Consider the following 16,004-nt stretch of genomic DNA (forward strand, 5'->3'; position numbering starts at 1 on the left):
ATGTTTTCAAAGGAATATTTTAAAACTCAGGTTTAAATTTTAAACAAGTGCAAGAAAAATTAAATATCTTATTTTTTAATATAGCTGAAGCAAATTATAAAAATTTATTAAAAAAAAAAAAAAAAAAAAATAGAATTTAAAATTAAAACTTGGTGAAAAATTAAAAAAATGGAATTTTTTTCTGAAAGAAATGTAAAAAGAAATGTTTGTACTATTTATATTTTTGATTTTAATTGCTTTTATTCAAAGATTCACATTAAAATTTTGGCATGAGAAGTTAACTTTATCCAAATATAATGAATATCTTTCAGAAATAAATTTCTACTCAACTCTGAAACCTCTAAAAACTCATCTTGTATTTAAAAAGATATTCAAGTGTTCGGAGCTGGGTTGAAAAGATCTTTAAACAGAGTGACACTGTTTGGTCATCGCAACAAATTCACAAAAGTAGGAAGATCGAATATGTACAGCAGCAAGTGGGCTTAGGTTTTCTTGTATCTTATCTGAGAGGGTCTGCTTAATGGGGAAGGCATTTTCAACCTGTAGAAAAAAAAAAAGTTCAGATTTTAAATACAATAAAAAAGAATGTAAAGAATTAAAAACATCTAAAAGATTTCAGCTTTTTCTCCAGTGTATCATGGAGAAATGATACAATAGATGCATAACACAAATTTTAACGACATACTTAGATCTGATATACTAAGAGGAGGAAGCTTAATACTGTAGAACATGAACAGATGCATACAGAACAGGAGACTTTGTTGGTTTAGTTTTATTGAAAGAATTGACAAGATTCCTAAGTTAGGAGATGTAACACACAGAGGAAGGCCAAAGAAAACATGGGAGGAAGTAATAAAGATGAGCCAAAGAGAAAGAGGAATAAATAGACATCAGCTGAGATAGGTTAATCTGAAAGAGACAAAGAAAAAGCCAAAGAGAAAAGAGTGAGAAGAAAAACATTATTGAATTATTATTTTAACTTTGATGAAAGGTTAAATAGAAATGTCTTTCTACTCACTTGGATTTACCAGCAAGAGGCAAATTGGATTTCTTTATTTCAGAACCTGTTCAGAAAAAAAAAAAAATGGTTTGCATTCATTAATACTTCATTTTTTTTTTTTTTTTTTTTTAAATGGAAATTGCTCCAGACAAGGTGTAATACCACTTGATGTAAGGAACTAACATGCATGAAATTATCGCACAGACAGGAGATGCCTATTAACCTTTGTCTTGAAAAGATCAAGGTTGTAGTTAAGAGGAAAACAATGAGCAGGAAGAGAGTTCCACAAACTAAGTTTGTGGAAAGAATCTATTAGAACAAGAAGCTGTATTACAATGGGGGGGGTATAAAAGCAGCAAATTGATGGAGACCACTAAACGAACAAGTCAAACAAGTTAGGAAGCAGGGAATAGATAAGGCAATTCTGAAGAATACATGTGATAATATTATCAATAAAAAACAGACTAACATCACATCTGTAAGAGAGTTATCAAGAACCCTTAGATGTGACAGATTCACCAGTCCAAATATGACAACACTACTCAATACATGGCCTGATAGATTTGTAGTGATGAAAATTTTCTTGTGAAAAATTGTTAGGCATGGGTTTGAAATTATTTATCTCCCTCACAAGATGGGATGATGTAACACAAAGGTTAGAAAGTGGGATTTAAAAAGATAGCACTCTAGAGGAGGAGCCCATGAAAAATACCTGGGCAGCCACTTTGGCATTCCCCGGTAAGAGTACCTCAAGCAATCAGCAATAAACTAAACCCTTCTCAAACGGTTAGATGAGACAGCCTGTGAGGATGGATCTCATAAAATTGAACCGGATTATACCGCAGCCAACAGAGAACAAGTCACCTTAACAATGGTCTGGCAGAGACCCCCTCCATCCTCCCAGCTGATGACTTTGGATGAGGCAGGATTTCCATTGCGACTGGAACCTTGTAGCCATCATTAAGAGAACAATAAATAACCTTACTACTATATTACCATCGTTGTTTTAGGATGCCAAAGTATTACAGAGTAAGCAGTTGCCTCACAAGCAGCCGAAGCACATCAACATTTCCTACCACTAGTATCTGTTGAAAGACCAGGAGTTCTTAGCTCAAGATCAAACATTTCAAAATGAGGGAAAGTATGTCGTGACCAACTTACCTCAAATGTGTTTCAAGTCTTCTTATGGGTTGTTTTTTAGATTTCCGGTATTGGCAGTCATGAAGCCATAGTTCACATACATAAAGACAGCATACAAGATACAAAGAAGTGAATGTGTTGCTGAGGGAGTGGGGTGTCTAATCGCTAATGTCTACATTTACCATCTTTAAATTCTCAGCTAAGACTAAGTCGCTTGTGACCCCGTACCGGCATCGTTCTTCCCGCTAACAGCCAGCGTCTCCTGAACATATGTACTTCCCACTGCAAGTCAAATGTCTGCTTTTTCCTCAACTTGAAAGTTTAGACGCCAGTTTTTTTTTTGTTTTTTTCTGACTTTTCTAGCTTAACCCGCTCATTGTTAACAGCAAATTGTTCGTCACGTCACCGTGTGGTATAATGGATCCATCACTTTCACTGTCTCTTATGTCATTTTACTGTTATTCATTTTCTGGCTACCCTTTTTTGGTGGTCCTTGTTATGGGGACATTCTATAGTATAACACAGCATATTCCGCTAGTAGTTTATACATAATTCAGAAGGAGATAACTTTAAGAAAATACCAGAGTATAAATTTTATAGGAGGCAAGTATCAGATAATTATTGATTTATTATTGGTTTAAATCAAATAAAGTGATCCTTCAGAGTAGTAAGACAAATATGAAGAAATAATTGAGATGAAAATGCTTCTGTACAGAAGCAACATATTAATTGAATAATTACAATTTTTACAATTACAATATATTTACTAAATTTACAATCAAATAATTACAATTACTTAGTCATGAAGATGTAATTGACCTGCCAGTTTTTAATAGCTAATTGTTTATTTTTTTTATGAATTAAGACTATTTTTAAATGTATATTTCAGCCATTTCACACATTTTGTAACCCAGGAGTAGCAACAGGTCATTAAACATGATTCAGGAATTGAAATTTTGCCTTTAATCCCCCCCCCCCCAAATTATTTTAGTTCCAAGACCAAGTTTTAACTGTAGTTTCACAACCCCCTATATTTATATTTTTTGTAGTGGTTACCCTATTTGAGACCCCCCCCCTTTTTTTATTAACCTCCCTCCACTCATTTCGCTTGTGATTTTAATATAAGCCCCACCCACACCTTCACTAAAATACATTCCAAATTTTAGAAAAAAAAAAAAAAAAAAAAAAAAAGAGGAAAAATCTTTTGAGGCATTCTGGTAGGTCAACAGAAATCAATGACTCCATTTCTCTTGAACTTATTCCTGCCAATTATCATTCCTTATTCATCTGTAACAATGCCATTCTTCATGTGTAATTTTTTTTTTTCTTACCTTTGCATAGCTGAAGGTGTATAATATACCAAAACAAATTGAATAAAGCCTTTTTCTAGTCATTTTTGTATAAAAATATAATATACACATATAGATTACACACACACACATGTATGTTGAGAGGATTAATCGAGATTATCAGAAAATGTATGTTGAGATGATTAATCGGGGTAGCAGAAAAATTTGTGCCTATTTTCTGATGCCAAAATGATTCTTGTCTTTATTTGAAGCAAAATTATCCCACTGCTGGTAATAATATTAAAATATTTATTGCTTTTAAACTACTATTAAAACTAAAATCTATAGATTTTAAAAGGGAATAGGTTTTCTTTTCAGAAAATCAGTAATCTGCATTACGAAGGGGATGGAGGATTATATATATATATATATATATATATATATATATATATATATATATATATATATATATAATGCAAGGGTTAGCTACATAAGTGATCACATGTTAAGTGCTTCTAGTTTGTGAAAGAGTTCCTGGCCTTAGATATAGCATCAAAAGTTTCACAGCCCCATATGAACAGTTTTTAAAGAAAACAAGAAAATCGGTTCTTACCATTGCCAGATGAAGTCAAAGGTTTACATGGACCTTTACTTTGTGTTTCAGACCGTGGCAATTGTCTGATTTTATCAGATTTTGGTATACTAGATGACAGTTTGCTGGGGAATGCAAGGCGGGTGTTCATTGCAACTCCATTAGAATTTATATTTGATTGCTGGAAAGAAAATAAAAAATAAGATAACAGCTTTCTAAAAATTTAGTTATTTTGTTTTATATCAACCCAAAATAATATTTAACACTGAGTGATGAAATTTCCTTTCTGTAGAAAAATAATTTTATACACTTTTAAATGACTGTTAGCTTAACCTTTCATTACACACTCAAACAATTCTATATATGAACAATGTATCTTTAAGTTTCCAGACTTTTTTTTGTACAGACATTAAAAATTATTGTAGACTTGAAAATTCAGTATATTATTGCTATATATCTTATGAAATGACTGACCAATTTTTATGATTTCAGGTTCAAATGAACAGCTACAGCAGGAATTGAAATACACTCTACTAAAGACCAATTGTCACAGCTGGTGAATTTCACAAATGTAATCTGGACGTGAAGATACTTTAGAAGAACGATATGCAATAAAATTCTGTTTTGAACTTGGAAAAAATGCCACAGAAACATATGGAATGTTCCAGACTTCTTTTCGGTCATCAGTTTTTGAGTAGCATAAAAGATTCAAGGAAGGCAGGGAGTTTGTGAGGGATGATGAGAGGTGTGGGAGGTGTAAAGAAAATTGGACACCAGAGTTGATTGGCCAAATAAAGAATTTCATCGATAAGGACTGTCATGTGTCTCTAAAGACAATAAGTGCATATTAATTTATTTTTATTTCGGACTATTATTCTCATCTTTATTAGTTGTTGTTTTTTGATCTTTTATTGGTTTTTGTTTATTCACAACGTTTCGGCCAACTATTCCTCTGGCCTTCGTCAGGTGTTAACCGCGACGGATAGGAACTTCGAATCTCCTAACTGCATTCTCAGCCATCACTGCCATCCATAGTTGTTGTTGTCTCACCACGCTTTGGGTGGGATTGAAACTGCTATCTTCAGACAATGTTCATCTGGAACTGTGGTGAGACGACAACAACTACAGATGGCAGTGATGGCTGAGAATGCAGTTAGGAGATTCAACAGTTGGCCGAAACGTTGTGAATAAACAAAAACCAATAAAAGATCAAAAAACAACAACTAATAAAGATGAGAATAATAGTCCGAAATAAAAATAAATTAATATATAATGCTCATCTCAAAAATGAATTTCAATTAAGGAATAATATATATATATATATATATATATATATATATACAATAAGTTCAGTTTGATACCAGTGTGGGAACTGTACACACAATTATTTGCAAGGAACTGAAGATGCAAAAGATATGCATTAAGTTTGTTCCAAGAGTGCTCAGAGAAGAAAGATGTCATGGGCATCAAGATAAGGAATTATCTCCCCTATAGTTCCTCTGACTTTTGGTTTCTCCCTAAGCTCAAAGAAAACTTTAGAGGCTGTCATGAGACAAATGAAAGAGGCTGTGACATGGGTCATTAATATGTTCACACAAGAGGACTTGCAGAAGTTGTTGGAACGGTACAACAGGTGCATTGCAGCCAGAGGGGACTAGAGTTTCATGTGTGTACTATCAATAAAAGTGCCCATTCGCAAAAAGTCTGAAAGTTATTGAAGGCACCTTATATATATAACATTTATAGCATATCAAAATAAATTGTAAAATTTGACTAATTTGCATATTATGATGGTGGCCTTCTTGAATTTATAATGAGATTGAACATCTGCTCATGGAAAATGGTCATTTTCTTATGAATTTATTGTGCTGTCAAGTCTTAAACATTTGCAGATTAGTACAGTCATAGAAGCAGAAAACAAGGTGGGTATTCCAAAGTCTAGGGATCTCAGAGATTGTGCTACTTGTCAGGTTAGTTGGGAGCATGTACATCGCTGAAGCCCCCAAGTGCTACGAGTTCAAAGCACAGAAAAACAAGCACAGGGACATAACATTCTGGCGATGGAACAGGGGGTGAAGCTTAGCTGAAAACGTGGGACATTAACTTTGAAACTTTTGTACAACATTGAAAAAAAAAAAAAAAAAAAAAAAAAAAAAAAAAAAAAAAACAACTTACAGTCGGTTTTGCATAACTAATTTTGCTTAGTGGTGGCGTTGACTGGATACATTTTCGTTTTAATCCCATGACTGGAGATTGGATTTTAGGCTCTATCAGCTGTCAGGTAGAAAAACAAGATAAAACTTTAAATTTATTGCAAGATATTTTCATGTTTTGCAACAACTATCATCATGGTGGTGGTTGTATCATGTTGTAGTTGCCAGCTTTACTGGATGTGCAATACTATCAACATTACCCCCCCCCCCGGCCACCAAAAATGGGTCTCAGGAATTAAGAAATAAGTTTATCAGCCGAACAACATAAAAGGTAGTCGAGATAGTAAAGTTAATCAAAGTGTAGCAGACAAAATAGCAAATATAAATGTTGATATATTTTCAGTTAATTTACGGACAGTTTTAAGAATGACAATGAGTTCTGTGACAGTTTACAAAAGTTGAGGAGAATTATGAAAGTAAGAACGAGATGAAGAGAGTTTTAGAAGATTGAGATAAGCCGACAGCAACTGACGAACATGGCCTCAATAGAACGTAAATGTAGACCTTAGCATGTAGAGGGTTGATGGTGTCACACACACACCTCCAGAGTGATATTTACACAATGTGTTGGAGTTTGTTTTCTTTCATCTAATATACCTAGAAAGTTGAGCTTTTTTTTTTCTTGTTCTGACATTGATATTAAAAGCCTACTTTTTCTATTTAAAAAAAAAATTTATTAAAACAAACTTTTTAGTATACTCAATCATGAAGATGTATGAGGGTCGACTAATTTGCATATTCCTTTGAGAAACTGGTGTTGATTACTTATTGCTTTTTATTAGATGATTCATTTCATTTCACTCTTACAATGAAGTCTATTTATGCATAGTTTCTACATTCTGCATAATTTTGTAGAATTTAAGCTGAAAAATTCTAGCACACAGAAATCTATATATATAAAAGTGATCATGTCAGTGCGTGTGCAAAAAGTCTACCAAACTTCTCTGAATATTTTTTCTACAGAGTTGAAATTTGATATATAGTGTATTTGGACCTGTAACACATTTTCGATTTGTTTTTTTGTCAGAAAAAAATTGCTGCTAAGAGGTCAAAGTTGAAAAACAAAACAGTTGACCTTGTCAGGATAAGTCGAATAAAACATTACTCCTGCTGTTACTTTTGCGCATGCACAAAATTAAACATTCATAGCTTAAAGTTAAAATTTTTAAGCCTTTCATATCAATCTGTAACTCAGTAGCGACGCTGGAGAGATAAACAATGACTATGGCTGGAGCACTAAACGTTCTGGTTTCGATTCTGGCGGATAGTACCCAGGACAGTTTTTTTATAAATTTTGAAATCATTACTACATATTTGATAATAGACAATTGGCTTTATAATAATGATTAAGAAATCTGTATGAATTAAAATATAATGTACAGTGGTGCCAAAAACAAAGCCCACATTTGTTATTTTTTCAAAAACCACAAATTTAAGCTAAATTGAATTTAACTGAACCTTACCTCATTTGATTTGCCTTTTATTCCTCTATAATTTTACCCGTTCATATTTGACTTAATTGAAATATCCTAATGTTCACGTCAATTTAAAAAGTTAACTTCAAATCAAGAAGGCAAAAAGAAACTCAGCACAATGGAAAATTGTTATTTAAATGTAACTTTAGAACATTAATACAACAGGAACACAATAAACTAGTTAATATTTGAGTAGAATAGTTCTTCTGCAATTTGATCGCCTGCAATCTTTTGGCCATGTCTTTAGTCTGCAGTAATACTCTGGTGAAAGGGCATCCCACTTTCATTTTCATCCAGAATTCTTCCAGATTTGAAATTTTATCATTGCGTAGCTGTTTGATGTAATGCCATACGTTTTCAATAGGAGATTGTGCAGGCCAATCCAAACATAGAATATCATGCTCTTCAAGGAACCTCTTGATATTGCCAGCTGTGTGAATGGGAGCATTATCCTGGATGAAGGTGAGATTATCTCCAAATTCCGGCCAAAGTAGGGTAGAAAATGCTCAGTTAACATATTAATGTACTTGGTCAAATTAATTTGATCTTGCAAGTGAACTATAGGCCCTAGACCATTGGCACTAATAATGCCTCACACCAAAACTGAACCTCCACCACCTTGCAGAGTTGAAATTGTGCACCTTGGATTAAATTCTTTGTCCTTCCTTTGAGTGACATACTGCCTACTATCACTGCCTAACTTATTGAACTTTGTCACTAAAAATCACTTTCGACCAATCAAAGTCCAGATAGTGCTTTCTGTTCTTTACAGAAATTATTAGCTAACATCTTGCAACACAGCCTCGCAAATTAAATTCCTTCAATCTGTTCCTAACTGTAGAAAGAGAGCACTTTTTAACAAGATTACACTGTTGTTTCTGAGGCTGCGGATCTTGATAGCATTGTCTTCCCTGTGATAAGTAACTCTAGGACAACCAGATTTAAAGGCATCACGAACATTGCCAATGTTTTGGTGCTTTTGCACAGTCATTCGTACCGTTTTCCCCATCACATTTCAATCTGCGGCCAATTTCTGGATTGGATAAACCAGAAAAGTGGAGATTAATGAGCTCCTGAAAATCAAAGAAAAAGGAAGGACAAAGAATTTAATCCAAGGTGCACAATTTCAACACTGCAAGGTGGTGGAGGTTCAGTTTTGGTGTGGGGCATTATTAGTGCCAATGGTCTAGGGCCTATAGTTCACTTGCACTTGCAGTCAATGCATATGGACTAAAGGTTACACCGTATAACCTGGAACAAATGCAATTACGATTAGTGATGCTTTGTTGCCTAAAAGGTGGATATTTTAAGCTGGTTTAAAGGTCATTTTTTGCTGCGGAGTCTTTTTTTTTTGCCTTCTCGATTTAAAGTTAACTTTTTAAATTGGCACTAAGATACTTCAATTAAAAGTCAAATATGCGCGAGCCTTTTTCAAGTCTCACACAAAAACACGCATTCACATTTCAAGCTATATTACTTGTCGCATACATACGCGCACATAAACATACGCGCCCACGTCCACATATTCACGTTTGCGTACATACACTCACATTCACGTGTATATACACACACGCTAACGTACACACATACACTCACAGGTGGACAACGTCACTTCCTTTCTAAGGAAATACACACATGCGCAAAAGACCACCAGAAAGAAGTATAAAAGGAAGAGACAAGCCGTTTCTAACCCTTTTAAGCCCAGCTTTCGAGCTGGTCGGTCTACGGACCGACCGCGGCCTCACACCACTTGCTACTATGTGGGGCAAAAGGCTAACAGACTGTACGTACTAATGTTGGGACGATTCCTAATTTTTATACGATTCCGATTCCAGGAAAATATTGATTAACGATTCCGATACCAAGTACGATTCCGATTCCTAAGGAATTATTGTTTTGAAATATACCAGGTAGTTTTATACTTATGGTCGGTAGTTCCCAAATATGTTCCCTAACTTTGGAAGAGATATTTTATGTCTACACCGTCGTGTTTTGGTTTAAATAAAATTATTATATAGTAAACTAAACGGAAAAATTAGCAAAATTTATTTTAGAGAAAATTTATTTCACTTAATTGGAATACAGAAAAAAAACAGAGAAAATAGAATTTATCCTTCAGAGCAAAAACAAATAAAATAGAATTTATATAACAGAACAAAAACAAGAAAATTAGAGAATAAATTAACACGATTCATTATTTTGGTCCTCATAATTTACAGATTTAATGAATTAAATAAAAAAAATAACGTGCATAATGAAAAAAACAATATACCACGTGACATGGCGCTGTAGATACAAAATAACCCTTCCAAAGTTAACGACCATATTTGAGAAATACCATTAATCGAAAGTTTTTGTGTTTTATACCAAAAGGTAGGTATAGCGAAAAGTTACAAGTAAAGGAATTTCAAAAACGATTTTTTGTTTGGCTATTGATAGTTGTATTTGTGACGGCAGTTCTTCAGACCTCCATAATTCACAAAGAGTAGTTAACACCTATTGTTTTTTCTTACTTTTTCATTACTTTTACACATTGTTTCTAACGTGAAGAATAAGTTTAGCCAAACTAATTTTGAAATAGGGTATATCAAAGGAACACATATAAAAATGATACCACTATAAAAAACAAATGAAATACTAGATAAAATTGAGCAAAAATAGTTACCAAAATTACAGAAAAAGATAAAACAAAACAAAAAATGGTGAAGTTTGTTGAGTGAAATGAATTATTGAAAGAAAATTAATTGAACTAATAGAAATGTTAAATAAAAAAAATGTCACGTTTCAATATTTTTTTAATAATTAAATTCTCAGTGTTGTCGAAATTAAAAATTAAGTGATTTTTTTTAATTAGACTTATTTCGAAGCTTGTTACCTTGAAAAATACATTTTAAACCCTGTTTTGTTTTTATAAATAAATTGAAAAAAAAAAAAAAAAAAAAAAAAAAACGCAATTAAAAAAATTTAATTGATAATTGAAACTTTAAAAACATTAAACATTGAAAAATTACTTATCTCACAAATTAACGTCCAATAAAGTAGATCCAGTCTTCATACAGGAATTCGGTTATAATAAATATATCTTTCCCAAACTTAAAAATTAATCTTTTTTTTTTTTTTTTTGGAGAGAGAGTGCTTTAAAATCGCCGGGGAATGCCGCCTAAAATTTTAAAGAAGTAAATTTTAGGAGTTTAGTGCCTTTCAAAACGGTTATCATAATTTATTATCATCCTTTAATTTCCTTTTTTCCTCCCCCACACCTTTCCACGTGGTTCAGTAGTTAACCAGTGCTCCTGTTGCTGTCAGTCAGCTATCTTTACCTAAGTTTTAATTTCTAGTTAAAAGAATTTTTCATGAATAGAATCAGCATTTTTAAAAATTATTTTTTTAGTTGTATATATTGTATTTACTCTTTGAAGTTAAGGAAGGTTAAAAAAATTGGTGACTTAGGCAAAAAAAAAAAAAGACACTGCGATTTCGACCCTCACTAATAAAACTGCTCTGAGTGACTAGTTGGTAATTTTTTGTTCCTTTTCTTTTTTATTTTGCTCCTCCAATTCATTTCGATGCTTCATAGTTAAATGTTTTAACATGTTGGTTGTGGTCATGTTAGATGGTTTTGTTCCTCGCGATATTTTAATTTGACAGACTTTGCAAATGGCTTTCAACTCATGATCTTCATCAACTTCAAAAAGTTTCCATGCAAGACTTTTTTTGGACTTTGAGGCCATATTAGAAAATTCAATTTATCTGTAAACAAATAAATTACTATTAAATTTTGTTTTAAAGCCAGTCACTTATTTGGATAATTAATTGAAAATAATCCGCTAAAAAAGACAAAAAGAAAAAAATATAAAGGGATGGAGCGGTAAATTGTACAAACCAGTAGTTAACAAAAAAAAAAAAAAACTTATAGAATTTAATTTTTGAAACCAATGTATGCATTTTCTTTTGAATTTTTTTTTTTTTTTGGTTGACTGTGTTCAATTCACACATGGTTGATGCGGTTCAATATTGCTAAACTATAAGTAAAATTATATTTATAAATACTTTTTAAAATGAAATTATTTAATTAATCGTAAATATTATTTAGACAAAAATTTATTGATTACAACACCTTTTATTTTATATATTAATTTCTTTTTTGTTCAGCAAAAAACTGTGTCAAACACTTTTTTAAAAATTTTCAATTTAAAATTCTAGAAAAAAGATTATATTATTCTGCTTTTAATATAATGAAATTCAGGGTTTTATCTTTCTGGAGAAAAAAATTTAAAAAATGGATTTTATTTCAATGAAATTTAAAAAAAAACAACTTGACAATTGAATTAATTACCCTTAAATTAACGAAGGGGTTATTTAATAACTTTAGGTTTGGAAGAGATAGGTATGGGGTTGGTTTTTTTGAAACTTCAAAAGAAGCCGACTACTGTCAAAATTTTGCGAAATAATACAACATGATCAATTTCATTTTAGAGATATTTCTTTCAAAAGCCTTCTTTTAAAAAAAGAAAAAAAAAGTATATTGTTCTATTAAACCTTTTTCTGTTTAAATAATTTGACTTTGCTCGTTTTAAGAAAATATAAGTTGAAAAAGCATTTTCATTCACTATTAGAAGATTTGTCAGTAAAAAAAACAGTGGCCAAAAAGATAAGCGTTTTTTTTTTATTTTTACTCGCAATGTAGAGCCCTGCATACTTCTTTTCAAGTTAACTCCTTTATAGTTTTGATCACAATAGATCTGAATGAATGAACCTTGTAAGGGAGGGGGCACTAAGCATTGCCCTGTTAATAATGAATTTCTTTGGTTTCTTTTTATAACATGCTACATTTCTCTTTTGCAGTTAGAAATATCAGGAAATTGTTTTCTTTTTTTCAACATCAGAAAGAATCGTAATGAAGGAATCGGAAAATTAAGGTATTTTTTAACGATGCGATTCCGATTCCTCCCAAAATACACGATTCTTACGATTAACGATTCCGATTCATCGTCCCACCACTAGTACGTACACATTCACACTCTTTATCTACTACTGGTCCCTGAGAACACCTTCGCGTAACTGACTGCTAACTGACGTCAATCATCTATCCTTTTCTTTGTCTACACGATGGACTGCCATTTCTCGTTCTATTACATTACTCACTTCTTTTCCCACGCGCGAACAAACGATGGTGACCCGAACTTGAGATGAACACACATTTCCTTTTCTTTCTACAACACCAGTCTCGCAACGAACGATGGTTACACCCGTGCGGACATGAACACATGTTATATCTAAAACATTAATTCTTTCAACAGTAAATAAACAATGTTTATCTTATCCATCAATTGAGTTTTTGTTTCCTTCAATTCCATTCGTTTCATTATTCTTTTGTAACAGGATTAGAATTTATATATCCTAGTCTTCTACAAATATGAACAGGCAAAGTTATAGAGGAATAAAAGGCGAATCAAATGAGGCAGAGGTTGTTTAAACAGTTACATTCAATTTAGCTTAAATCTATGGTTCTGGAAAAAAATGACAAGTGTGGACTTTTTTTTTTTTTGCGCCATTATATTATTTTACAATTGGGTGCTCTGCTAGTTTTTTATATTTTTGAGCCACTGTGCACCCTTTGGCAGCCACCAATGTGAGAGATGACAACATGACCAGGACAGAAGATGAAAGAAAAGAAATCGCAGAAAACAATATTGGGGTTGGTGATTGCTGTTGAGCGAGCACATGGATCTCAAAGATGTGTGGTTTTTCTGATTTTTTTTTTTTACTATAGAGTCATCACTTATCAAGGTTAAAAAACACTCAAGAATAAAGGTTAATGAAATTGATAGATTGACAGTTGAGAGGGTTGAAAATTCTTAACATACCACCCACTCAAAACGACAGTCAATCCAGTAAATATTAGGTTGGTGTAAAAATGTTTTTTGACGTTCAACTATATATATATATATATATAAAACATTTTTGCACCAACCTAATAAATATTACTCATGGAATGCTATCCTCATCTTGATTATGTTACTATTTTGTCTGTCTATTCTCTTTAACTTTTTTAGCCGCCCGAGTTTGTAACTTTGAGGAATTCCAAACTGGGCGCTATATTCAAACCACTTGATGACCCGCCTATAAAATATTTTTTTTATATCAAGTATCAGTTGTTCTTAAGTTCTTTCACAAAGAATTAAACTTGCAACAAGGATGGGAAGAACAGTCCAAAACACATGTAGTTAAAAAAAAAAAAAGAAAAAAGAAAAAATGCATTTATAGATTTCAGATTGTTGAACTTATCCTGGTCAAGAGTTCAATCAATTCCTAGTAACAAAACGAAGGAAATAAACAAAAACAAATACCAGGTGTCCAAAAAGTCACTGAAGAGTTTTTAACTTAAATAGATTCTTTATTTTTGATATTTTTCTGTAATTTTAACACAATTTGACTAAGACATTGGGAAATTAAGAAGAAAAAAAAAAAAAAAAAAAAAAAAGAAAAAGCAAAATTCAAACAATTTTTAGTCATGAAAAATAATGTCTTAAATGTTGCCCATTTTCAGCTTCCCATATTTGTACTCTTTCCAAAACATTATTCGTGACAGATTGCAGAATTTCTGGATTGCGATTTAGCTCCCTTATTCTGTTCCTAATGTTTTCCTTTAATTCTTGCAGGGTTTTGGGTTTGTTAACATACTCTTTCTTTAAGATACCCCCCACAAGAAAAAGTCGGGCTAGTCAAGTCTGGGGAATGTGGTGACCATTTGACATTGCCATAGCGAGAGATAATATATGAAGCTGAAAATGGGCAATATTTAAGACATTTTTCATAAATAAAGATGGTTTGAATTTTCCATTTTCTTTTTTTTTTTTTTTAATTTCCTAATGTCTTAGATTGTGTTACCATTACAGAAAGATATAAAAAATAAAGAATCAAAGTTCAAAATGCTTCAGTGACTCTTTGGACACCTTGTACAATACATTTAAGACATTTGAGAGCTATTCAGTCAAACTATTGTTTAGTGTGTGCATGTGTGGAGATCTAATTGCAACATTTTATAAGAATGCTAATGTCACACTTTACACCAAGCACATCAAACTAAAAGCCCACTGAGGGACATGTAAGTATTCAGAGGATTTCAGTATTTACAGAGTCAAGACAAGGAATTGACAAAGAATCTCTAGTCAGTCCTAGGAATAGCCAAAACAGTTTATAATATAAAAAAAAATTACAAGAAAAATGGTAAACAGCAGACAAAACTAAACTTGCAAAGGATTAAAAATATATTAGAAAAGTTCACCGATATAAATGTCCAATGAAATTAAATTGAGATAAACTTTCTAACCCTCCCTTAACCTTATCACCCGAGTAGCAAGTCTACACAAGAAAAAATGTACTATTACATGTAATTGTTTAAGAGTAATCCCAACTAAAAAAAAAAAAAAAATTCAAATGCACAGTATTTATCTCCCATAGCCAAAAAAATTATGGTTAACTGCCCTAAAAGGCTAGAATGGCTCAGAAATTGGCCATTATTTTACACTAGCGGGGGTACCCGGCATTGCCCGAGTGTTTGTTTCCGGGACGGAGTTTCAAAAAATGTTATGGTAGGTAAGTAGGAAGGATCAAACCCGGAGTCATGAGTAAAAGTAGGAAAATAAAGTGTGAAAAAAAAAAAAAAAAAAAAAACCATCTGCAACGTTAACAGTTTGGCCACCAAGAAAAGTCCATTCCAGTTGTTTAGGAAAAAAAAAAAAAAAAACGACTACGGTAGGTTGGCGCGAACGTGAAAATATAATGTGAATTGTCCAGCACGCTAACCACTACGCCACAGAGCACTGCAGCTTAGTTTAGTGATTTTAAATAACTTCACATGAAAGAACTACGAAGCCAAACCGGTGTTCTCTTCTCAACTGTTCCTTGTGAACGATCCCCGAACGGTGTTAAGTGGTGGCAGGGGGAGGAGGAATTTATTAGAGAGAAAATATTTTACCACTTCCATTGATCTTAACCGATTTTGGCCGTGACTTCTCAGCAGAAAAAGTATAGAAATCTAAGATTATCGAGGAATTTGAGAAATAATAAGCCTATAACACACCTCAGATATTGTTCTGCCGTTTGTGTATATTATATTTGCATGAAATATCTTGATTTTTAATCCTATTAATGTCAAAATCAGACGGGAAAAAATGAGTTCATTTTATTTATATAGAGATTATATTCATATGAAAACCTGATTTCCCACTCTAAATTCTAAAAAATATTTTGCTTCCGTAGCAAACATTATTAATATACAATACCCTTTTT

At 32.4% G+C, this 16,004-nt stretch overlaps 1 protein-coding gene across 3 annotated transcripts in view; it reads right to left on the minus strand.

The window, feature by feature from the left end:
• Nucleotides 1–220: 220 nt before the first annotated feature.
• The window catches only part of LOC145243670 (uncharacterized), a 41,053-nt gene continuing 25,269 nt past the window's right edge, over nucleotides 221–16,004 (minus strand). For 2 of the 3 annotated variants that reach the window (XM_080106719.1, XM_080106717.1), the window contains 4 exons: nucleotides 6,197–6,295; nucleotides 4,043–4,202; nucleotides 1,019–1,064; nucleotides 221–540 (listed from right to left, as the gene is read on the minus strand). In XM_080106719.1, coding sequence (XP_079962845.1) covers nucleotides 483–540; nucleotides 1,019–1,064; nucleotides 4,043–4,202; nucleotides 6,197–6,295 — 363 coding nt within the window. In that variant the 3' untranslated portion in view covers nucleotides 221–482. The remainder of the gene's footprint in view (nucleotides 541–1,018; nucleotides 1,065–4,042; nucleotides 4,203–6,196; nucleotides 6,296–16,004) is intronic. The other variant, XM_080106718.1, reaches the window with a different exon arrangement.

Source organism: Euprymna scolopes, chromosome 22 (genome assembly GCF_053919585.1).
Source record: "Euprymna scolopes isolate OS-2025 chromosome 22, ASM5391958v1, whole genome shotgun sequence".
Lineage (NCBI taxonomy): Eukaryota > Metazoa > Mollusca > Cephalopoda > Sepiida > Sepiolidae > Euprymna > Euprymna scolopes.